The following is a 24,879-nucleotide window of genomic DNA, read 5'->3' as shown; positions in this document are numbered from 1 at the left end:
ATCCACAGTCTCGGGGTCCCATATTGCTTTACCTTGTGGTATACTACCCTCCATTTGAGAATTGATAACTGAAAGTCTAAAACAATGTGAGGCTTCATGCTTTTATTTACAAAAACAATAATAAGGGTAATACTAACCTTATTTCCAATTCAAACACTCACTCAATAGCCAAGCTAATCATAGCTTCTACTCCTAGATACTTCACCTAAAAATTGCTAATCAAGAATAGAATGCTAATTCGATTTACAACAATTGTGCCTAATGATCACTTTCTCTTAATTCTTATGAGATAATTTGATGAAAATCTGACGCTTCCTTATAATTATCCTAATAATAGAGTTTTTTTTTTTTCATATATACCCTGTCATAAAACTCTCTTACAATACAAAACAAAAGTATGAACTGAACAAAATTGAAAGCTCAATAGATACCAATGTTGAGTTAAGACATATAATTTGAGCCTAATTACAAGGAAATTCAAGGTAAACAAGATTAATTTAACGTTAAAAAAGAAAGGAAACGAGAGCATCAATTGCTCCGGAGAACCTGGCAGTGTTAATACAAATAAGTGGGAAAAGAATATGAAGAAATTGACGATTGAAGGTAATAATTATATGCTTTTAAAAGTGATTCGTTTGACAACGAGAAACTCCTTTCCTTTGAACATTCCCTTCCCACAATAACTTATATAAATTGGAATTCTCTTTTCCATTTAGCAAGTAGCGGAGAAAAACAAAAGCAGAAAAGAATTAAACAAGTATCTAGATAAAGAAAAAGGATCTGAAGTATGAAAACCATGCAGACTATATTCCTTGTGTTACAATGAGAGATACATCGAATGCATCTAGAAACACAACTTTGGATGCATTCCATGTCAACAAACGACAGCAAACAACAACAAACGACATATGAGTGCTAATGTCACATATGGACAACAAACGACATAGGAGGGTAATGTCACATATGTGGAACGAACAACAAGAGCAAACAACAACAAACGAGAACAATGAGTACAAAATGTACATTACACAGAAAGCATATGCATTAGCAATGTGCAAGTATATGCATCAGACCCAATTTAGAAATACATTACTCAATTCAAGCATATGCATCAGCCAAGCTTTATACAAAATGCTTTAACTTAACATATGAGTGCTAAAACAATCAATTCCCGAGCACACAGAGGAACTTTCAACAATGTGCAAGTATTTGTGCTAAAACAAGCATAAACTTAATTTTTTTTTTCCCGTTGATGCTGTTTCTGTTAGTGGCCCATTTCAATTCCCGTTGGATGATGATTCAACAATGTCCAAATTTATAGAAAATCAAAACCGTAAACCCATTTCCGTACAAATCAGACCCAATCTAAAAATCGGAGGAGAAATCACACTAAAACCCAATCTAAAATCAGACCCGATCGTTTTCTTTGATTGCAAAAAATCAAAACCCTAAAACCCAAAATACAGGCGGAATAACAATCAAAACGAAATCCAAATGTTCAAACCAAAAAATTTCGCACGGTTAGAGAGGCTTACCTCTTGATTTGATGATGATAGACGGGCAGTCGTCGTCGGAGGAGATGGGCGATCTGCAAACGGAAAATCACCCGGAGGAGAAACCAACCGAGCTCCGACTGGCGAATGGAGAGAGACCGGCGAACGGAGAGAGAGACCAAACCTCAAACGGAGAAGAGGGGAGAGGATAGAACGCACAAGAATTTTTTTTTGCAGGGGACGAGAGTGATTCCGGAGGAGGTGAGCGGAGGAGTGTCGGGGGAGATAATGAAAATGAAGTTTGATGTGGTAAATTTTAACTTTCATTGAGGGTAAAATTGGAAATAGAAAATTTCATTAAAACCACAAAATAAATTCCCGCATAATCTAACATCAGAATCAGCCTTGAGGCTGATTCTGATTTTAACTTCAGATTGGAAGAAAATTATTCAACAATCTGTTTTACCAAATAACTTTTTAGATTTTAGATGTGTGAAAAAGTACTTTTTCTCTCCTAAAATCAATACCAAACCCACCCTTTGTGGAATACTAAAAAGCTTTGATGCTTCATTGGAGATTTGGAGTGTGTATTGGTTCTTACTCTGATATGAGGAATTACAGAAAGGTATGTGAAACGTTTGTTATAATGTCAATATAGAGGCGGGAAAGTGGTTGTTTCCCTTTTCAGGAAAAACATCGAACTAATAGTTCCAATCCGATTCTTTCTTCTACACCGCAAATCGAATTTAAATGAAAATGATAAATGCAATTACTTTTCCTTGTACCAACTTTATTTGTTTAACTTCCGCCTTGGCATAATTCTTGTTGGACCAAAAGACTGTTTTGTGTTGGTAAATTTTGTCAGGCCTTGAAAAGTTACCTTCCCATATCAGCACTTTAATGATTTAGTAAGTAAATTTATTGAAGAGTAACAGGGTAAAAGAATTTGATATCTATAATACCACATTGCCCTCAAAGGGCTCCTTCTTCACAAGTTGTCATGTTGTTCTGTATGATTTCTTTGTGACATAGTGTTGGTCGTGGGTTACTTGAGTACATTAGTTTTCATGCTGTTCTTTTTCAGTTTGCACATTTGAAACACTTGAAGTTGGAACCATGTAAATTGTTAATCATACGAAAGAAATCATGTTTGATTTTGATTAATTGGAAAGATGGGTCCCCAAAAGGAAATTATCCATCTCATTGGCAGCCAACAAATTTTTGATCCATCGATAGAAAGTATAGTGTTTAAACAAACTATTTTTAGAAGAAGCTTTCTCCAAACTACACAACCCCAAAATAAAGTTTTGGAAGATGCACATGTTCAAGAAAGAGCAAATGAAAAGTACCCTACAGAATAACACAAGTATAGAACTCAGTTCTCTAAACTTTTTAACAGGGAAGTTGCCATTAGAAGTCTATTTCACACCACGTTCTAGCAAAAAGTATGTTTTCCAAACCACGCTCTTCGACTTTATAGCATTCCTGTCCATTCCCCTGGTTTTCAACACTATTGTTAGTAAACTTCATGATATCATATATGACAATGTCAAATGGCTGCAAGATGGGTCTTGTTTTTACCATTACTAGTGCTTTTGAGCATAGGCTCTTTCCAAATACTACCATATAGTAAATGAAAAACAACTGCTTGTATCTTCATAAACAGAGAGAGAGAGAGAGAGAGAGAGAGAGAGAGAGAGAGAGAGAGAGAGAGAGCTCAGTTATCGCTTTAAACTAGCGTATAGCTTCTCAAGTTTCGACATGATATTGGAAACTCAAAAGTAGTTTTTCTTCTGCTCGCTTGTCACTTGAAAGTGGTAAGACATATATATTACTGTAGTGTAAAAATATAAATAAGGCTCGATTCTTGCTCTAAGGGAGAGATCAATGCGCCACATCAATTATAAGAAAGCATGACCGACGAAGCAATATAAAAGTACAAATTTACAGTTTACTTGATTTTTTTTTTCTTGATTGGAGAGACTGCAATCTTCACAGAGTAACAGAGGAATTAACCATCATTTTATACAATTTTCAATCCTACTGCATCCAAGGATGCATCTTTCATAAATGTAAGTCACAACATAATTTTGGCAAAGTTCATAAATTGCAGCAAACTTACTAGTTTTGCGGCTGTTTTGCATGTGTTCCTCCTCTGACTGAGACCAAACTCTTCAGATATAAATGAGCAGAAGTCCTTCCTGGCAACACCGCTCCATGAATGGGAAGTTTCCTAAGCTTTTGGCTATACAGGTTATACGATACAAGACGTCCATCTCTAGTTTCGAATAAAATCTCATCATCCTTCCAAAACGTCAATGTGGAATACAAATGAATGAACCTTTGTGGCCTGATCGTAAGGTGTTTTGTCCAAGTAACACCTTCAACACCACCAACGTTGTCAGCCATAACCCACATTTCAAAAGATGTTGAAAACCATGAGTTTGCCGGGGTGAAAAAGAGGACCAGTGATTCATTCCACAGCGCAAGTCTCTTTGGTGATTGCCCATCTACCCTTTTTATGCAATCTGGTAATGCTATGGTATGAAATACCTCATCAGACATATCAAAAGAAAGAATCATATCCTCCCTACCCGGTACAGCCTTGTTAACCCAATAATAAACGCCTCTACAGTACACCCCCTTGGCATCAGCCAAACAGAACTTACCTTTTAGATCCATCTTAATCTCCTTCCAAGAATCAATTCCCAGAGTATATACCAAAGCCCTACTTGCAATCGGATTATACGCGGATCGAAAAAGCTTAACAAACTTGTAATCATTAGCTCTGGCATCATACCCAAATCCAAATCCTGAAGGCCAGAATTCAGGGAGAAGGCTCGGCGTGTGAAGAAGCTTGAATTCGTTGAGTGATGGATTGCACAAAAAAATCTCTCCACAAAAGCCACTTCTATTGAACCAGCAAATGATTCCATTACAATGAGAGTTTATGAAACTATCAGTATCATGTTTCAAAGTAGGTGGTAAATTAATTTCTTGAACAACACAAGGAAGGTGGCTGTTATTACTATCATCCTCATCGCAGACAGAGACCAGTGAGAATACTTTATCAAGATCACCGTAGAAACGGTGATTGAAGATATGGTCCAATGACAGTTCCTGGCGAGTCCAACTCAAGAATAAGGATACAGAGGACGATTTCTTGCTGTTGTCGATACCAAAGCGAAGGTGTTTGTTAGCAAATGACGGGTCAGTGATCAGAGCGTACCAAGACTTACAAACGCATTTAAATCTCATTAGAGATTTTGGTGGCAACCTCACCAGGATTTCCTCCACTAGTTCTTCTGGTATGTAGAAAATTCTCTTCATTTTTCTGCAGATTCAAAACCAGTGACAAAATTAACTCCTTTGGCACTGAAATAAAAATTGTTCACATTATCTCAAACCTTTTAAATAAATAAATACAAAAAAAAAAAAACAAACAAATAAACCTCAGCCTTAACCGAGTCCAATATCAAATTTGTTCATAAAAGAGGTCGCTCGTTATATTCTGTTGTGCAGTCCTCAAATTGTTGTGTTACTTGTGTATGACCCACAAAAATAAAAAATAAAAAGAAAAAAAGAAAAGAAAAGAAAAAACAAGTACATGGGATTATCAATATTTGAGATCAAAACAAGTTCTAGACGTAGCCGCACCAAGTACATGAGATAATAAATATTTTTTTTTTTTGGAGGAGGATATTCAATAATTATGAGACAAGAAAGTCAAGAATTTTGTGAAAAATTTCTTCTCGATGTGTAATAAGGCTACATATTTCTGCTTTCACTTTCGAGAAACCTTCCGTTTCTTACGTGCAAACGCAAATTATCGGTAACAGATAAAATACATGTGTTTTCTGAATTTGTGTGTTTGTATATAATATTGCTTACCGAAAGAAAAAAGAAATGAAACCTTGAATCGAAATTGACAGTCGCCAAACGGAGAAGTTCAGCGACGGGCAGCAGAAGTTGATGGCCGAGAGAGAACAGATCAACAAATAGGATGTGGCGAAGTGCTTAAAAAAGGGGCGGGCTAGTACGTTTACGGTGTTTGTTTTAAAAAATAGAATCTTTAGGATACCACCTGTGACCTGTCCTTTTCCCTTCTCTAACGGTAGGATTTTTATTTTTATTTTTATTTATTTTTTTTGGGTGGGTCGTTGTCTTATTTTTTCCGGTATGATCTATCATTGAAAGCAATTTTATGTCAGTGTGTTGTAAATTTTTAACGTGAATACGCACGTACCAGACCGTTCAAATATGAATACAATGGCTAAAACAACCGTCTTTATTATAAAGGTGAAAATCAAGTTTTCAGAGACGTTTAGTTCATGGATTAAAATCATGTGATTATAATAATTTTTAATTTATGTGAAAATACTGTAGTGAACCATTAATTATGATTCAAATCATAGTTTGAATATTCTAACCAAACGTCCTCCTAATTTCTAGAGCCCGACCAATGCGACAGCCCAAATGGGAAATTTCAACTAGCCTGACCTTTATTAGAGGATTTTTTTTTAATTAAAAGTAATTCGGGATGGCCCTACCCGGTACAGTCCGTCGTGACCAAGCCTATAGTGAGTCTTCAGGTCGGATCATCTTACTTCATTTATTCGAATTTTTAATTTATGTTGAGATATGACTTTATATAAGAATTTTTTACTGTAGTAAAAAAGTTAAATATGACTATTTTTTAGAATTTTTTACGGTAACAAAACTCAAAATTTAAACTCGAATCGGCGAAATAAACGGGACCTTAGTTTCTACCATTGTTCACAATTTAAAAAAAGGAAAAATAAAATGGTGGAAATAGACAATATGAATATTGACTTATGAAATTTCTCATAGATGAGTAATCGCATAGCAACACAAATTTTTATGAATAATAGTTACAACTTTTTGTACCAAATTTGATTTATATTTTTTTCACTGACTAATGTAATCTTTAATAATTAATTGACATGATAATTTTTAAACAACTATAAAAGAGATGACAATTGAGCATAAAAAGTTTTGAACCTTCAACAGTTTTTTTACGAAAAACTACTCCTATATAATAACTTAAAAACCACACATTATGGTCTCATTTGTTTCACTTATTCGAGTTTTATTATAATTTAAAAATAGTCTTATTTAATTTTTTTATTATAATAAATTTTTTTTATAAAAAATTACATCTCAATTTAAATTAAAAAATTAAATCAACAAAATGAGCTCACTCATGCCTTTAAACTAGCGTATAGCTTCTTGGGGTTCCAATATGAAAGTGGAACCTCAAAATAGTTTTCACAGTTCACACTTGGTACTACAGCTGGCCCAACACCTCAAACCCTATCTTCTCGGCCGGGTACCTAAGGACTGAAGCATCCAATGAAAGCCCAATTCTCTATCCATCTTTTCTCACATGGGAAATAAGAGAATTACCGTGTCAGTAATCCTATGAGATGCGGATTGTCATCAAGGGAAGCAAAAGTTATGTCCGAGGAGGATCGATGAGCCACGTCGTGAAGGAAGCAAGAAGTATGGACATGATGGACACGGGGAGAGCAGTTACACCCATGATTGGCAGTTTTCTCGAGGGAAAGAAGCCCTATAAGGAGAAGAAGAAGACGAAGAGGGGTTCTGAAAATTCTCGAGTCTGAGAGTGATATGGCATTTTCCGGCCATAATCTTTTTGAGAGCTTGTGAGATTTGAGTGAGTATTTCAAGGTAAATCAATAATTATTCTTTTTCTTTTCTCACTCTCTCGCTCGTTATACGAATTCGAGTTGAGATATTAATATTTTTTAAAAATTTTTAGTTAAAATAAAAAAATTTATGATACTTTTTAAAAATTTTTAACTATAAAAATTTAAAATTTAAATTAATAAAATAAATAATATTTTAATTTTTTCAGTGTGATTTACTCTTTTATTTTTTCTTTTGATTTTTAGTTGTTGGTAACATTTAGAGGATGTTTGGTATCTAGATTCGTTTTCTGATTCGAATCATAATTCGTGATTCGCTACAATATTTTCTCTCATAAAAAATACACATAAATAAAAAATAATTCTAATCACATGATTCTAATCTATAAACTAAACGTGTCATTAATCGTTAATACACAAATTATATTAAATATTTAATATTTATTTAAGAGAATAATTAAAATTGTAAGAGAATAAAATCTCAAGAATTAAATGGTAAGACTTTTTAAGAGTTAGAAAGCAGAGTAAAATTAAAGGTAAACTTAAAAGACTATTTAAAATTTTAATGTATTTTTGTGTTTTCTACGACAATATTGGCAAAAAGTTAGCGGTGGGTGTAAGCTTTCCAAAAGAAAAGATAACAGAATTGAGACGAGACGCAGGTTGTAGAGAAACGCCGGCTTTGAACTCTTTTCAACCTTTTTCACTCAGACGGACCAAACAAAAATTTTTTTTTTCTCTCAACTCCACTCATCACAGGGATTCAAGCCAAAAAAAAAAAAAAAAAAAAAAAAACCATTTCTCAGAACTTTCAACATAAGAAACTGGTGAGGATACAAGCCGAAACGCCTTGACGAGTTGAGCTATACACTCTCATAATATTTCAAAATCCAAATCTGACGCTGAAAACCATTTGAATCATTGAGTTGAGATTTTCATTTCTTGCTTTAATCACACTTCTGGGATATTTTTATTCCGTGAAAAGTACCTTATACTGGGGAAATCGAATTTCGCACTCCATCTGTTTGATATATTGCCTGAAAGAACACGCTCCACTTTTCTTTGTATTTACGTGCGTGTTTTCAGTGCGCTGCTTGATCAGGGACTCTAATTTGGATCCATTTTACGTTAGGACTGAAATGGATAGCTATCGCCAGGAAAAAATTCAGAAATTTGAGGAATTCGTCGACCGCCGATTGAAACCTGACCTCATTCGTGCTATAGCTGAACGGTATGACTTTTCACGTAGTCCCACATAAAATTATTGGCTTTTCTTAAAATCCCACATTTTATATTGATATTTTCTTTAAGGGGTAATTCTTTCTTATGACAATTATGGAAGTTTTAGTAGCAATAAAAGCATTAGCTCGAGTTCCATATGTTGGGCTTTCTACATATTTTGCTTTTAGTTATTATTGTTGCATCAAAATTGTAAATCAAGAAATATGATGTCTAATTAAGCTGTTCTGTAACACAAAAAATGGTTGAATGGTTCTTGTCAATATGTTTCTAAGAACTAAAGATAATGTTCTTCAACGCTTTTTCATTGCCTTTATGGTTCTTCTTTTGCAGGGACAAGGTTTTTGAACAGCAAAAAACTTTGTATCCTTTTTCACTTTTTCTTGTATTTACAACTTCTGAAGTATGCAAGTTGTTTCCTTGTTTGTTTTATCTAAACCTTGCTACGAGAGAATTCATGATTTTCTTGACTCTATGGCTTCAAAGCTCAGATTTACGAAGGAACATAGAGAACTTGGAGAAGAATAGTGTTACCAGTCTTAGAACACTGGTTAATCTTGGCTCTGAAGTGTACATGCAAGCTGATGTGTAAGTCTTGAGTATTTCTTTCTTTTCTGGTATTTCATTCTGTATGTTTAATAATCCATGATTGCGTGTTTGAATTTCGGGTATCACCACATGTTGGCATGTTATAGTTTGATGAAAATTGGCCCAAAGAGCGCCCAATTCAAACTAAGGTTGCTAATAACTGTGGTCCTTTATGTTTTGCTTGCTCACAGCCCAGATACAAAACGCATATTCGTGGATATTGGACTAGGATTTCATGTGGAGTTCACATGGTCAGAAGCTATAAATTTCATATCTCAAAGGGAGGAGAAACTATCCAGGTAGGAATTTTTTATTTTTATTTTTTGAAGCTGGATGCTATCATGTTGGAAGTTTCTGTTGTAGATTGGTGAACGGTTAAAAATCCAATGTAGAACAAAATTTAGAGTCTTGTATTTATCTGTGAACTCATCCAAGGCTCGAGTTTCTTTTTGTTTGAAATTTGTATGAGTTCGTCCAACTCAATACCTTCAATTACTTTTTGCAGGCAAATTGAAGAGTATACTCGTCTTATTGCATCAATCAAGGCCCAGATCAAGCTGGTACGTTCCTTGATCATCGTCATCGTTATTGTGCTGTTTTTCCGCTTATATCTGTTGTAAAAGCAGAAGACTGCTTAAGCTTACTATTTGTGTCTACAAGTCATGTAATGATTCTTGATATCATTTGTTTCATAGGAAAAAAAACAGACGCACAATTAAGCTATGTAGTAAACAGATCCAACTTCTTTTAGTCTTATTTCTGATTTTGATATGCTTTAACAATTTAAATAACTTGTGCGCTCTGAATTTTTGCCGTTACTCTCTACTTTGGGGCTGACAACAGTTTATCCTGCTGTTCTTTGCAGGTTTGCGAAGGGATTCGGGAGTTGCTCCAACTTCCAGCAGAGAAACCTTTACCAGAGTGAATTTTTTAAGGTTAATGCTACTTCTGCATGACATAAAGCGAAGAAGAATATGATATTGTCCGTTTTACACATAAATCTTGTCTGTTTCTTCAATCTCAATCCAAAATATGACAAAGTAGATTATTGTGGTTAAGAGTTTGCATTCGAGTCTGAGAGCAAGTTTTTAGTTTCCAAGCTCCAATTGCTTGTAAGACTCAGTAGAAAACCAAACCAGCATATTGAAAGTTATAGAGTTTCTTAATCCATGGTAATCAATTGCCAAAACAGAAACAACAAAAACAGAAATAAGAACAACCATGGTAGCTACCATAACAGGAGTAAGGTAAACCCGGAATTTAGCTGAAGAGGATCGGCATCCCAGGCCCAAGGAGAATCCGGCCCTTACAAGGCCCATGTTAAGAGTCTTAACAGTATCTGGGTTCTGGTAGGACCCATTAATTTGCTGGGCCCGAATTCCATATCCAATCACTTCTCTTTCAAAATTGAGATCCATCACAAGTATATTTGGCGATGATCACAATACTTAGGAAATGGAGACAAATGGTCCTATGGTTTTGGATTTTTCATCTTTACTCTTAATCATTTTCCTTTCTTGCATTTTTTCTTTCTATCCATAGGGTCGGCTTCGTGCAGATAGATGTTACTATTGGACAAATTTCTCCTTTTGTTTTCTTCTTGTTCTTTGCCATAACGCCCATTCCGGGACAAGTTGGAAGAGGAATTCCTAATTCTTACAAAGAACCGACTCCTAATAAACACTGATTCTTTTTTTTTTTTATGTCCATCCCTTTCATTTTAATCGAATAACTATATTAATTAAAAGGGTATTAATTAAGAGATGCACTTTAACCGTAAGTTTAACAATTTTCTCTAATACTTATAATACACTTGAGGACGGTGTGATCACCAGTCACCACCGTTCTAATACTTCTAACAGCCAAAAAAAAAAAAAAAAGAAGAATGACAAGGGTATGACTGTTTCTTAGTGAGTTGTGTGTGTTTTTTTGTTTCTGTTTGTTTATTAAAAAAAAAAATGGTACTCTTAAGAATAGAAACTCCGGGCTTCATATGAAATGAGGCAACTTTTCCTGGAGTTATATGCTCTAAGCAATTATGCTGTTTCAATCATATATATATATATATATATATTTTTATCAGATCTTACATGTCTATCAAACATGTTCTCCTCGAATCCAGGGCATAAGTTTTCGTTAAATGGTTCTGAATGTCACATGAGACGCGCATGAAAAAGAAAATCAATTCTTCAAATTGCACGTCACCTTTCAGGCAACTTTTTTTTTTTTACCTTGGCAAAAAAAAAAAAAACAAAAAAAAAAAGACAAAAGATCTTTTCCTTCGTGCTGAGCTCTAAGCTCACATAAACATACCAGCTGGAATCATTCAGTGGTCCAACAAAATAAACGGAGATGCTTTTGGTCACCTCATCTATGTAGAAATGATTGATGGGACATTAGACAAACGGACGTTTTTTTTAAAAAAAAAAAAAAAAGAGAATCTTTACTATGTAGAAATGCTATTTTGAACTATTATTTTGAACTGTTAAATTCGTGGCTTTAAAACTTTACAACGTGATACAGAATTATATCTATCAAATTAAATTATTAAAAAATTAATTCAAAATTAAAATATAATTGTTTTTAATGGAATAAAATAACATTCTCTACAATAAATATACTACAAAAAATCCATCAAATTGATTCAATTTGGGTGGTCCTGATTTAGTGAAACCGTAAGATCAAATGAGAACAATTCTACCCCGTTTGATATAAAACATAGGCACGACTACATATGTGTAAGAAAGAAATCAGTCTGAAAGGAAAAGAAAAGCATCCCCTGAAGAAGGAAGGAAAAAAAAAAAAAAAAGACTGACACCTATAGTTTGACATTACATTGGGGATTAGGATTGGACTGATGGGACCACATATAAACCTGTAAACAAAAAAACAAAAAAAGTCATTGTCTCGTACGACATGCCGTTTCTTAAATGCTTGGGGTTTTGTGTAATCAGGAGGTTGTAGTCTCATCACCGAAAAAAGGAATCAAGTCGGTTTTCCTATAATTTTATAGGTGCATTTACGGTAGAAAAAATTATTTTGTTCTCTCGGTAGGAATTATATTTTAATTATTAAATTAATTTTTTAATAAATTGATTTAGGTTCCTTTTTTTTTTAATTTGAGTTTATAATTTAAGTTTTACTATAGTAAAAAGCTCTCAGAAACAGTTACATCTAACTTTTTTACTACAGTAAAAAACTCTCATACAACATCACATCTCAACTCGAATTAAAAATTCGAATTAACGAACCGAACAGGCCCTTAGAGTATAAATAGTTTCATATTAAGGTTTAGGTCTCGTTCATATTACCGATTCGAGTTTAAAATTTAAGTTTTGTTCTAATAAAAAGTTTTCAGAAATAGTCACATCTAACGTTTTTACTACAGTAAAAAACTATCACATAAAGTCACATCTCAACTCGAATCAGCGAATTAAACGGGCCCTAAGTCTAGTATTGTTGTAAATTTTGAAAAAATTACTTTTAACTGTATTAAAAGAAAAACAACTATTATAAAAAACAACTAAGGCTTAGTTTGGTAGTGCTATAGATTTTAAAAAAATTACTTTTAGTTGTGCTGAAAGAAGAAACAGTTGTTATAAAAAATAGCTGAGTGTTTGGTAAACTATAATTATAGTAGCTGTACTAGTTCTAAAATCAGTGTAATAGTATTTGGTAAATTATGAGGTTAAATTGCTGTAGATAGTTAAAAACTACGATAATATTATATTATACTATAATATAATATATATAATTACAATATAATATATATTTATTATTATATTTAATCTAATAAAAAACTATTATTATATAATTATAGTATATAATATAATAATTTATTAAAATGGTTAATATAATTACAATATTATAAAAACATATTATAATATTACATAAGAAATATTAATATTTTAGTTATAATATAATTAAAAATTACAACTATACTATATTATAATATAATATATTATATTATATAATCATTATTATATCATATTAAACAAATATATTATATAACCATGTATAATACACTATAATATATAATAATATTAGAATTATAAGATTATATTAATATTTAATTATAATTATTATATTATTATTCATATAATAAATATAATTATATCAATATAATATAATGTAATAATATTATTGTAATATTATTAAATAATTATAATATCATATTATATGATAAAATAATAATATTAGAGTCATAAATATAATTATGATATTATTTGTTATAATATTATATTATATTATATTACAAGTCTGAATTTTAGATTGAGAAAATTGTAAATTGTAAATTTTATTAGGGATATTATGGGTATTATTAAAGTTTCATTAATTGTACTATGTTGATTCCCGTATAATCTAAAAGCTAAAGTTGTCTTTAGACTGCTTTTGATTTTGGCTGTAGATTCTTAAAAAATTCTTCAAAAAGTACTTTGAGAAGATTTATCAAACACTAAAATCAGCTTCTGCTACAAGTAGAAGCTGATTTTGGGAGGAAAAAGCAATACCAAACTAAGCCTAAGTGTTTGGTAAACTATAATTATAGTAACTGTGCTGGTTCTAAAATCAGTATAATAACGTTTGATAAATTACGAGGTTGAATTGTTGTGGATTGCTGTAGATGGTTAAAAATTACGACTATATTATATTATACTATAATATAATATATATATATATAATTACAATATAATATATATTTATTATTATATTTAATATAATAAAAAACTATTATTATATAATATATTATATAACCATAACGTGTGTAATACCCCATAACAAATAATAATATTATAAAATAATAATTATAATATAATATTCTTAAAATAAATTATAATCTTATTATAATATCATATTATATGACAAAATAATAATATTATAAAATAATAATTATAATATAATATTCTTAAAATAAATTATAATCTTATTATAATATCATATTATATGACAAAATAATAATATTATAAAATAATAATTATAATATAATATTCTTAAAATAAATTATAATCTTATTATAATATCATATTATATGACAAAATAATAATATTATAGTTATTAATATAATTATGATATTATTTATTACAATATTATTATTACATTATTTTATTTTATTGTATTATTATATTATATTATGAGTTTGAATTTTAGATTTAAAAGATTATAAATTATAAATTTTATTAGGGTATTATAAGTATTATGAAAGTTTCACTAATTGTACTATGTTGATTCCCGCATAATCTAAAAGTTAAAGTTATTTTTAGATTGTTTTTTATTTTGGCTGCATATTCTTCAAAAATTCTTCAAAAAATACTTTTGAAGAGATTTACTAAACACTAAAATTAACTTTTGCTACAAGCATAAACTAGTTTTGAAAGCGAAAAGCAATACCAAATCCAACCTAAGTGCCGTAAATTTTTAATGCGAATATCCTCAAGTATAACTGTTAAAAACTTGATTCAACAATTAAAAACAACAATTTAGGAAAAGTAGCGTTTTTCACCAAAGAATTTCCAATTTTATGATCTCACATGTAAATGTAACTGATCCTTGTTGTTTCCTTGATAGTTGTGCTTCGTGTAGGTTTGCTTATTTGCTGTTGGTAATTTAATGGCGATGGTGATGCTTCATGGCAATAGGGATGTTTTTCTTTCATTAATGTGGGTAGTTTCAATGTTTACAGTTCTATGTCAAACATCTTTGGTTGAAGGACATTGGGTGTTTGTTCTGTCAAAATTCAACTCCCAAGTGTTATTTATTGTTGTTCTTTACCTTTTGTTTCTACCACTCCAGAAGTAGCATTCACTATTCCACTGTTAATTTTTTTCTTTCTTAATGAATAAGCATTTACTGTTTCTCTTCAATGCTTGACCGTTTGCTTAAAAAGGATTTTTTTTTTTTTTCCTTCTTTTTGCCTTTGTCACTTCTGGGGTAAAGGACTTTAAGATAAGTCTATGGCTGGATATTTACCAAGAAGAGTGGTGCTGGGAGAAAAATTTTCAGCATTCTGCCGGGAATATGTTAATTGTGCATTTTATGTTAAAACTTGCGAACTTTAAACATTTGACCGGTACAAATTATGATATAAAAATTACGATGAACTTGTCCGTGCACGCATTATAGAAAGACCCGAAGAGGAGTTCTAATAGTAACATGAATTGGATGCCAACTTACGTTCTCAAACTGCAATATTAGAATTAAAATAAGGAGTGTTATTTTGTTTAAGAGTATGAAAAAATTAACCTATGGCATGATCTAATTTTTTTTATTGAATTCTATTTACTTGTCATTCAAAGTTGAGTGTTACCATTTGATATTTGATATTTTTTCATATTATAGTGAACTAGGTGTAAGCAGGCACAGCTGGGTGCAATGTGGGGGGTAGAACCAGAACTTGGGCCCCCAACCACCTTTGCCTGCCAAAACGCACGTTTGCTTCCCCCAGTCTCTCTGTCCCTTCCCATGGCCATGACCGTGAAGTGCTTAAAAGCCTCTCTGACTCACTCAAAACACCGAGAGAGAGAGAGAGAGAGAGATTTCTCCCAAAGCAAATAGTGAGATACTTAGTGGATGGCAAAAGAAAGCCTGTTGGTATATAAGGAGAGAGAGAGAGAGAGAGAGAGAGAGATGAGAGAGACAAAAGGGAAAGTTGGCAGTCAGAGTTGAGTAGCTTTTACTCCAAATCCCATCTTTTCTTGGCTCTTCCTTTGTTGTTCTTTTTTACCCGTCTCCCCACTGGCTCTGCTTGTACAATACAACTGTACAAATTCTTTTGGTTCAATTACGGGGCTGCTCACTGAACCCGGCAGTGTTTCAGTGACGTCTGTGTTAGTGTCCTATTTCCTTTTCCTTGTGATGGTGGATCCCATTTTTAATAAATATATAAATTTATATAAATAGTTGGCTTTCTTTTTGTCCATGCTGTTGCATGCATGGTAATTCGTTTGCGGATAATAAAAGAGATATTAAACACTGACGACAGTGAAAGGTAGCTATTAGCTTTTTTATCAGAAACACTGCCCCTGTAAAAGTAAACACACACATTGCAATTATTTAATACGTATTGGTGCATGTATCTTAATTGTTTTTGTTTTTTTTGCTAATCGCATGTATCTTATTGTTACACGGATCAAAATTACGTTCAAATGAAGAGTATATAAAATGACCGAATATGATACATATATACTCTTCGAAACATAAACCTACCGAAAATTTTAGTTATGTACTTCACTGTAAAAATTTTACCCCTTTTTTTTCAGTGGGAAAATGAGAGAGAAACTAACTCAACTAAGCATTGGATGAATTTTTTTTTTTTTTTTTTTTTTTTGGCCCCCTTTATCAGCACTGCTTTCATCTTTTTCACCTTGGCTGGGCGCTTGGGTACTTGGGGTCCTCAGGTGCTATTTCTATGTGATCAAATACAGTGAGAATCTAGTTTGGCTATCTAGACCCCAATCCATTTTCGAGCACTACGTACTGTTGGTTCACTTTCAAATTTTTCATTTTGCTGTGTATGCGTGTTCACATTTTGCCATTTGATGCATGGACACATAAGTGAGGACAAGCAGCCACTTGAGCTATGGCCAGCCAAACCCCATGTCAATGAAAAGGAATGTAATCATGTACAAACAATGGTAATTATGTGTTGTCATCAAAGTGACTTTCTAAGCTTGGCAAGGGAATTACTGTAATTCCCTTGTTAAATTTGAGGAGTTTTAACAATAGTTGCATTAGAATTTGCTGGCTTGATCACAATTGAGAAGAACTAGCTTAAGCTATCGTGTAAATTGTGTCATATTGAGCTGCATCGACATGGTATTCCTGGCATATATATATGACATAAGCATTAAAAGAACAAATTCTTTGATTTCCAAAGAGTTTGTAAGCTAAAATTTAGCAGTAAAACATGAGCTTCTTAACATTCTCACTGAGTTTCGGTAGAGGCGTTGTATTTGGAGGTGCAGCTCGGGACAGTGAGTGGGTACTTCGGTTGTAAGATGACGACTCCGATCGCTCGAGGTAAAGCCTGCCTCTATATGCAGCCAGGTGAGCATAGTAAGCCGGGGGAACCAAAGAAACCGGTTTTGTGCACCTCACGTAGGTGTAACAAAGATTGTAAACCAGCTTCTGTAATTCATCTGAAGTGAACTGGCTTTCGTCCCATAATACATGGTAATGTGTTGGTCGGCTTGTTCCTTTCACACCCCAATGGCTACAGAGATAAAAGTCAAATTCTCTTGGATGAGTGATCACTGTATCCACAACAGTCCCTGGGAGAATATTTTCATCAGGAAATTGGTTCTGCGCGAAAGATGGGTCAATCTTGAAGGGAAACAATCTTGTGTGGTGCCTCTTCTGAACTACTGCAAAAGTTATGGGAGGTTTGTAGTCAGGAAATCTAGAACAAGCCCCTTTAATGGCTTGCAACTCTTCTTGAAGCACTTTGTAGAACTGCGTCTCGCTTACACCGTCCCGGAAGAAAATGATTCTCTTTGGCAGTTTTCCAACTGCCTGGTGGAAATCATCCAGCAATTCACCCACCATTGCCCCAAGATCCTGGATGATCTCTTGCCTGTGTGTTTGGGACCTCATTCTTGAGACGTACTTGTTTGCCGCTGGCCAATTCATGCTACCAACGACAGCAGCAACAGATGGGCTGACATCATCGAGCGGATGAGGATGAGTAACATCAGCTCCCATGAAGATTACTGGCTCCTCGGATTGGAGCAGACGTGGGATTTGAGAGGGCAATGAATTGTACAAAGCCACCGTGCATCCGCCAACTTTGGCATTGATTTTGAGAGCCAAATTTGCCAAAAACTGTGAACTCAATTTAGCAAGGTTCTGGTACAAGCAGCACTGGCTCATAACTCCAACATTGGTTTCTGCTATTCGCTTGAGATCGGCATAACCTTTGTGTCTTCTCTCCATTATGCATATAAGAAGCTGGAGATTGTTGGCTGCAACTCTCTGGATCCTCTTTAGGTTGGATTCCAAAAGGGAGACATTGTTGAGCACTTGTGTTGGTTCAAACTGGGGGCTGATGATTGTGTTCTTGTTAAGAAAAATCCCCAACTGTTCACACCTTTGAGATAACTGGTTTATGAACTTTGGAATGGTTGATTTCTGTTCTGGGGTTCCGCCAAAACTTATCAGCGCCCATCTTTCGATTCGAGTTCCCTCGAACACATGGCTGTCCAGAAGGTTCCACTGCCGATCATGACGGGAAGGAATCAGGTCTCTTATGTGCCCTCCATCACCAAGTTTTAGCTTTGGAGGCTGAAGAATTCTTCCGTTTAATCTTGTCATTTCTCTAGAGACGTGGAGTTTGAATTCTCTTTCCTGGATGCCGCTGCCATAAATTGGAAAAAGTTGACAAGTTAGCACGGAAGACAGTATTAACCAAACTTATTGAGAATTCAACATGATATAGATATAGTTTACTAGGAAAACATTTTGCACATTGGAGATTACCTTGTTGGCCCAACAGGTCCTTGCATAACGCCATCTATAATAGCTTTTCTTTCTTTCGGTCGTTGGCAGCCCATCTTAAGTATTCTTGCAGTCTGATCATCTGATAGCTTTCCAAGAAACTTCTGGCCTTCACAAATCATACAAAGCTCCATTGGAAGATAACATGGTTTGCTCCTACTAATCTGTAAGCACGGCAAATTCCTGTATTGTATGTCATAATTATAGTGATCCTTGAAGTAACTCACAACCCTCAGATTCTTCCCATCTCTATCAGCAAACCACAGATTTGCAGTGGCTTCCTCAGTCAAGCCATAAACCCGGTATCTCTGAACAGTTTCCCTGTGGCAAACAAAGACCCTAATATTCCTCAATGCCTTCTCCACTTCCTTTCTCTCCTCACCAACCAAACCCCTTGTCTTCCTCTGAGGAAGGTCTCGAAGAAACTCGAGACGCTTCTGCAAGTATGGAATCACTCCAATGCTCTCATGAAAAGCCGTCACAGAGAAATCCACATTAAGAGCCAGTCCTTGTTGGGTTGGTCTAAGGCTCTGAAAGAACCCTCTTAACCCAACAGCTCCTCCTCCAATCTCTTGAGTTCCTCCCATCGAACTCGAATAGAGCGATCTCCCCACAGGTATGCACTTCTCAATAGGGTTCTCTCTCAATACAACATCCAAGGCATGGAGATAATCTTGAGGGAGAGGAATCCAATCGTCTCCCTCCTTGTTCAAGTAACTACTCAACTCCTTCCCATCAAGCTTGGCCACAAGTTTGATGTTTACCCGAAACAGTTTAACCTGTTTATGCTTCTCTTGAAAGCCATTGATTTCACCATATGGTAGCATGGTTGGTTTGCTTGTTGGTATTGGAAGGCTTATGTAGAGCTCAAGCTTGTCATTTTGGAATTCAACCGGGCTGTAAAGATTTTTGCGGCCATCGTAGGCCGGTATAGCGCCGGAGAGGACCGCAGAGTTGTCCTCCACCAATTTCTGCTTGATCATTCTTGCAACTTCCTTGGAGGGGTTAGGAGATATCTCAACATTATAGTGTAAAATCCTCTGAGAGGAATCAAATTGGACAAGAAAATGGTTGGCTAAGAGAGATATAACTGGCCCTTCTACACCACCAGAATCTGGTCTCCTAGCTGCCACTAGTGCCTTTTCTGTTCTAGGACCTGTCAACTTCCTTCCATCTTCTCGTTTAAGGGGTAAAACATTTTGCTTTTGGAACCCCTCTGGAGATATAAATATAGGAAATAACCATACAAGTTAGACTAGTTCTGCGTCATTACTTAAAAATAAAAAATAAAAAACCTTTAAGCCTAAAACAAAACATGAATGTGGGTTTTTTTCAACAAGCAGGTTCTCCTCATTGCATAAAGAAGACTATGAATTCACTTAAGCGTCTAAGAATAACACAAATATAGCAACTAAGAGAAAGACACAATTTTTCTCAACATAAGGTCAATATATTCTTGAAAAAGCTCATTTTTACTATGTTCAAAGGGGAATAACAAAAGCGATGGTTGTAATGAAAAAGAAGAGAGCTTTTATGATAATCACCTGGTGAAATTGGCAAAATGGGGACGTGGGTTTCTGAAGAAGCGGCGAAATGAGGGGTATTCTGCTTGCATGAAGGTTTTTGGTGGCGGGTTTTGGACCTGAAACTGTGGTGGTTCAGAGGGGGATTAAGAGAAGGAGCCAAAGCCAGTTGAAGAGGAATCGGAGGCACTGGTAGAGGAAGAAGAGCCGGGTAATATCTGTGGTATTGGAACTGGTTTTGGTTGTGGTTATAGATATTTCCAAGCTGGTTTGAGTAGTGAAACAGTTGATGATGCTGATACTGATGATACTGATACTGCTTTTGGGGAGGGCTGGTTATTTTGCCCCTTAAAGTTCTTGTCTTTCCTTTGCATTTCTTGTTGCCATTGTTGGACTCTTCTGTCTCGTCCATGAAAGGATTGAGAAGAAAGGAAAAGAGAGACAGAGAGAAAGAGAGAGAGAAATGGGTTATTGTTCTTTTTGGTAGCAGAGTGGAGTGAAGGTGTTTTCCTCAGCAGAAAGGAAGAGTTGTTATTTTAGAGAGAGAAATAGAGTTTGTGTTTTAGTTCCCAAGGTTCTTTTGTGTCTAGTTCTGAAGGAGGGTCTGATATTTCATATTACCGGGTAAGTATTGCCTTATAAAAGAAAGGGGCAAAGGAAGGTTGTCTATTTGGACTTATATGCAAAATCTTGTGTGTATGTGTGAGAGTATATTAATATACAATTTTAAGGGATTAAAATTGTTGTTTCTTTTTATGTTTTATTATTATTAGGGTTCTCAAAACAACAGGCCTCTATGATATTCACATTGACTACCTGTCAAACATAAAAGGGTTGTCCTTGCCCTTTTTTCTATTGAGTGTGTTTGCAAGTCAAATGAGGAGGGAAAGACTTTTTTGGTGTTATTTTTAAAAGTAATGGTTTACTTAATGCTGATGGTGATTGGCTACCTCTTTCTGTCTTTCACCAGTTCATCCCGTCCTATTAATTCCTTGCAACTATTCAATTACGTTGTACTTAGTATATGCATTGTTTTGGGACTTAGTGCATTGTTTTGGGTCTTAGAACCGTAAATTTAGACCGGGTTAACACACCGGTCTGAATTCTATTACTGTTGATACGAGTTCGGTCTAAATCTCTCGAGCTAGATTATTTGAGTCTAAAAATGTTTTTGAAAGTACATGTTTAAATATTTATAATTTGACTTACCTATCAGGTTTTAGAGTCAAATTGGACCGACTTTCTATCTTTTAGAGTTTGGCTGAATTTGTTTGAGAATTTCATTTGAACTACCAGGCTCAGGTAATCCAAATTTTCAACACTATTGGGACCATTTTGCATATATCAAGGTATTAGAGATTGATAATTTTGAAAGAAAAGATTGTGAAGTTGAAAATTGACGGGGAAGCACAAACTTCTTGATTGGTAGGTCATACATGGGAAAGAGCTAGGTTGGCTACTTGGCTTTTAAAGTCATTTTGTTATCAAAAATTTCATTTTCTTAATCCTTCTGCCCTTTTAGTGACTCTTAATGCAAGCTCATATGGAACTGTGTTTATTGCTCATCAGGTTGAGAATGAGAATGAAAATTTTCTATCTATCCATTCCATCCCTTTCTCTTCACTGGGGGTCAGCTTTCTAGATATGGCAAATCTCCAATCTTCAAAGAAACAATATTTATATGTATGATCTTTCTGCTCTATGACGATCATCACTCTCATTTGCAAATTTAACAAAAGTAGAATCTCACTTTAGACTCACAAACTTCCCTGTGCCAAAACCAGCTGCTGAACTAAGAAAGAAGTTTTCAGATAATCAACTTCTCCTCATGAAAGAACAAAAGAAAATGTGTAATTCTTGTGTCTCTACCAATTATGTCATCACTTTCACTTGAGCCACCCCCCTACTTTTAGTCTCCTTTTTGCCTCATCTTTTCTGAACATGATTAGTGGCAGTGAGAAGCGAAGAGGCCAAGAGGGCCACTCATGCACTTAGAAGGTAGGATTTTTTTTTTTTTCATTTATTTTTTAATTGTAGTTACTTTGTCTTTTGTTTATTTAGAGATGACATTGTTGTTGGAATGGGCGATGGGACAATATGATTAGTGTGGAACCTAAAGATGTTCAACTCACTTTTGTTTTAGGATTTGGACCACATCAAATCCACTAATTTTTATTTTTATTTTTATTTTTTCAATTACTTTAGTTGTGATTTCTTCAAGATATTGTCAATGGAGTCTTTAGTACAGATAAGCCATTGGTCAGAGTCTGACTTCCCACAAGTTGACATGTGCCCAAATAGCACTGGCTTAAGCCTCACTCATTGAGTGTACAATTATTTTCTCCCTAGAGGGGAAAAAGAAAGTTACCCGCATATTAAAAATTTAGGAAGTTTTTATTAATAAGCTGTCTCACTGAATTGGGAGTAAAAATCCTAGACTTCAATCACCATCAGCTAATCCTACAAAAGTTGCCACATGATGACTCCTTATCTTTGATTTTTTGCTTTTAACCCTACTTTACTTTGTTCATTATACCTAGCGAAAAGACTATATGTGCTTCGGTGCATTTCATCAAAAAAATGTCTCTTCAACAAAAATAATGATTCACTTACGATGGGGCGTCCTATTAATAGTGCGTGTCTGTGACAATTGAATTCAATTAAAATCATACCAAAATAAAAAAAGTAAGCACAAGAGATAGTTTCTTATATTAATCTAATAATTACAAACAAAGAACTATATATTTATACTTCATTTTGATGAGAATAGTGTTTTAAAAGTATGAAATGTAATAAAATATTTATTATTTATTTAATAAAAGAGTTTGTTCATTATTTTATGTGCATATATTATTGAATATTTTATTAATATCACTGAAAATTTTATGATTATTTATGTGACCTTAAATATTATATATAAGTGTTACATGTGAGAAGATAATATTTAAGAATAATAGTCAAAACAATGTTAGTGATGAATTTAATTAAAGTTCAGAATATTTAATTAAAACATTACTAATACATGTCATTCTCATTTAGAATGGAACAATGTTATCCGCACTGTTAATATATTGAGATATTGAATGAGTGTATTACGCATAATGAGATTATGTGGAACAGGGACACAGACACAATATGAATTTTTGATAATTTCCGTTAAAGTATAGAAATTCTAATTGAGTCTACTGATGGTCATATATATAATGATCTTAATCCTGAGTTTTTAACAGAATCCTATTTATGGATTTGTGTCTTTTGATTTACTTGATATGGATTCTGAGATGTTGAATACTATTCCTTGTATTTTGGAGACATGATGAAGTGAGTAGCCAAGAATATTATTATACGAGATGGAATTTATTCTTTCTTGAGAAAGAAGTAGATAAATAATTATCTTGAGGGTTGATTCGGTACTTGGACTAGTAGGAGCTCTGATTCATGAATTTATTTTATGAATCACTGTCCATTAGAGAATCAATGGTACTCAAGGATAAATATGTAATTAGAGAGGTTAACGAATTTCACCTAGATCTAACTATGAATTATTTATGGATGATTGATTTATATGTAATGACTATATCAAATGGACACTTCACAGTTTAGAAGTAATTTATGTCTGTAATTAGGAGAATGTAATTCCAAGTTTATAGTGGAGTAACTTATAGAATTAATAGAGAATTAATTAATTAATTAAAGTGTTTAATTAATTATTAATTTTATTAGAGCTAGAAATTATAGGTCCATGTCTCCCCGCGTCGTCCTTGTAATCCTACAAGACACTAAGTGCAAAATGAGAATTTTAGAATTATAAAATTCTAAAATAAAATACTCAAAATAATTAATTGAGAATTAATTATAAATTAAATAATGTGATTATTTAAATTTAAATTTGAATTTTAAAACACACATGTGGAGGTGTCTACATGGTGTACATGCCTATACAGTGTGAATCCTTCTGGGATTCAATTGCTTCCTCTCCAAGTTATCCAATTGACTTATTTGATAAGTTGTCCAATTTGAAATTCAAATTGATTTAAGTTTGACTTAAATTAGAATTTGAATTTGAGTCAAAATTGGACTGTAGGATAAATGCAGAATTTTGCCATATTTTTTACCTGTAGTATGTACCTACCACAGGGAGGAATCTCCTTATGGTAGCCGGCCGTTATGAACAAGAGAGAGAAGGAGTCTTGGAGATAATTAGAAGTGGAATCTGTCTTTGTTTCTAAAATCAATTAAAAGTAGGAGATAATTATCAAGCCTTATCTTAGAGATAAAGATTATACTTCTTTTGAGAGTCTGACTACTACTCTATAATAGGATATTACAGAAAATTAGAGAACACAATTTTTGCCATCTCCTAGCTATACTAGCCGAATTATAGACTGTGTGGAAAGGACAAATTTTCTCTAAAATTGCATGTCATGCATGTGTTGGCGTTCGTAGAAAACTTGAGTTTTTATTTGTCAATCCTATTTTGTTTCAGGTGTGCCCACACACAGGTCTTTGTAGATTTAAGGAATTGACGAGGAAGATTTTGGTGTTCTAAACTAGCTTGGAGCAAAGAACGTTCGTGGTCAAAGAACTCAAGTTATCAACCTAATCGTTCACTAGGTAAATAAATAAATTTGATTAATTTATTCATGCATAAATTAATGTAATATATAGAGTATCTTAAAGTTTTATGAAAATTTTTGTTATATAAGATCCGCTTCATACACTTCTGCATCTAAAATTGTTTTGGAAACCAACACATTTTTTCAAGATCTATCATAGAAATCTCCCAAAAATAATACTAATTTTATTAATTTTTATATACCTTTTTATTTTAGTGTTATTTTGACCCACTCTAACATT

General features: G+C 33.7%; 3 protein-coding genes across 5 annotated transcripts; 1 reads left to right on the top strand and 2 right to left on the bottom strand.

Annotated features, from left to right (window-relative positions):
• Positions 1 to 2,921: 2,921 nt before the first annotated feature.
• On the bottom strand, positions 2,922 to 5,470 carry LOC21398794 (putative F-box protein At3g24700). Its single transcript, XM_010110420.2, has 3 exons — positions 5,385 to 5,470; positions 3,616 to 4,827; positions 2,922 to 2,990 (listed from the first exon to the last, which is right to left on the bottom strand). Coding segments are annotated over exons 2-3 (1,209 nt in total). The 5' UTR covers positions 4,824 to 4,827; positions 5,385 to 5,470; the 3' UTR covers positions 2,922 to 2,989.
• Positions 5,471 to 7,031: 1,561 nt separating this feature from the next.
• Positions 7,032 to 10,262, top strand: LOC21398793 (protein UXT homolog). Of its 3 annotated transcripts, none has more exons than XM_024173676.1 (7): positions 7,032 to 7,205; positions 8,270 to 8,414; positions 8,756 to 8,785; positions 8,909 to 9,010; positions 9,202 to 9,309; positions 9,516 to 9,570; positions 9,876 to 10,262. In XM_024173676.1, the coding sequence occupies exons 2-7, from the start codon at positions 8,323 to 8,325 to the stop codon at positions 9,933 to 9,935; spliced, it is 447 nt and encodes a 148-aa protein (XP_024029444.1). In that variant the 5' UTR covers positions 7,032 to 7,205; positions 8,270 to 8,322; the 3' UTR covers positions 9,936 to 10,262. The 3 variants fall into 3 exon arrangements, with proteins under 3 accessions (XP_024029444.1, XP_024029445.1, XP_024029443.1); XM_024173677.1 differs by lacking the exon at positions 7,032 to 7,205 and adding an exon at positions 7,671 to 8,010 and having other exon boundaries at positions 8,316 to 8,414; XM_024173675.1 differs by lacking the exon at positions 7,032 to 7,205 and adding an exon at positions 7,671 to 8,108 and having other exon boundaries at positions 8,316 to 8,414.
• Positions 10,263 to 16,722: 6,460 nt separating this feature from the next.
• Positions 16,723 to 20,603, bottom strand: LOC21398791 (protein argonaute 7). Its single transcript, XM_010110417.2, has 3 exons — positions 20,044 to 20,603; positions 18,482 to 19,715; positions 16,723 to 18,359 (listed from the first exon to the last, which is right to left on the bottom strand). Exons 1-3 carry the CDS (start codon positions 20,432 to 20,434, stop codon positions 16,901 to 16,903), a joined length of 3,084 nt encoding a protein of 1,027 aa, XP_010108719.1. The 5' UTR covers positions 20,435 to 20,603; the 3' UTR covers positions 16,723 to 16,900.
• Positions 20,604 to 24,879: the final 4,276 nt, after the last annotated feature.

Source organism: Morus notabilis, unplaced genomic scaffold (assembly GCF_000414095.1).
Source record: "Morus notabilis unplaced genomic scaffold, ASM41409v2 Scaffold503, whole genome shotgun sequence".
Taxonomy (NCBI): domain Eukaryota; kingdom Viridiplantae; phylum Streptophyta; class Magnoliopsida; order Rosales; family Moraceae; genus Morus; species Morus notabilis.
This window is presented reverse-complemented; position numbering and strand designations above follow the sequence as displayed.

Bases quoted from the DNA above. Each gene is read 5' to 3' on its own strand.
- LOC21398794 (XM_010110420.2), bottom strand. From the start codon at position 4,823: ATGAAGAGAATTTTCTACATACCAGAAGAACTAGTGGAGGAAATCCTG.
- LOC21398793 (XM_024173676.1), top strand. From the start codon at position 8,323: ATGGATAGCTATCGCCAGGAAAAAATTCAGAAATTTGAGGAATTCGTC. The intron at 9,011-9,201 runs GTAAGTCTTGAG...GCTTGCTCACAG, and splicing joins GTGTACATGCAAGCTGATGT to CCCAGATACAAAACGCATAT. The intron at 9,571-9,875 runs GTACGTTCCTTG...TGTTCTTTGCAG, and splicing joins TCAAGGCCCAGATCAAGCTG to GTTTGCGAAGGGATTCGGGA.
- LOC21398791 (XM_010110417.2), bottom strand. From the start codon at position 20,434: ATGGACGAGACAGAAGAGTCCAACAATGGCAACAAGAAATGCAAAGGA. The intron at 19,716-20,043 runs GTGATTATCATA...TTATATCTCCAG, and splicing joins CATTTTGCCAATTTCACCAG to AGGGGTTCCAAAAGCAAAAT. The intron at 18,360-18,481 runs GTAATCTCCAAT...AATTTATGGCAG, and splicing joins GGACCTGTTGGGCCAACAAG to CGGCATCCAGGAAAGAGAAT.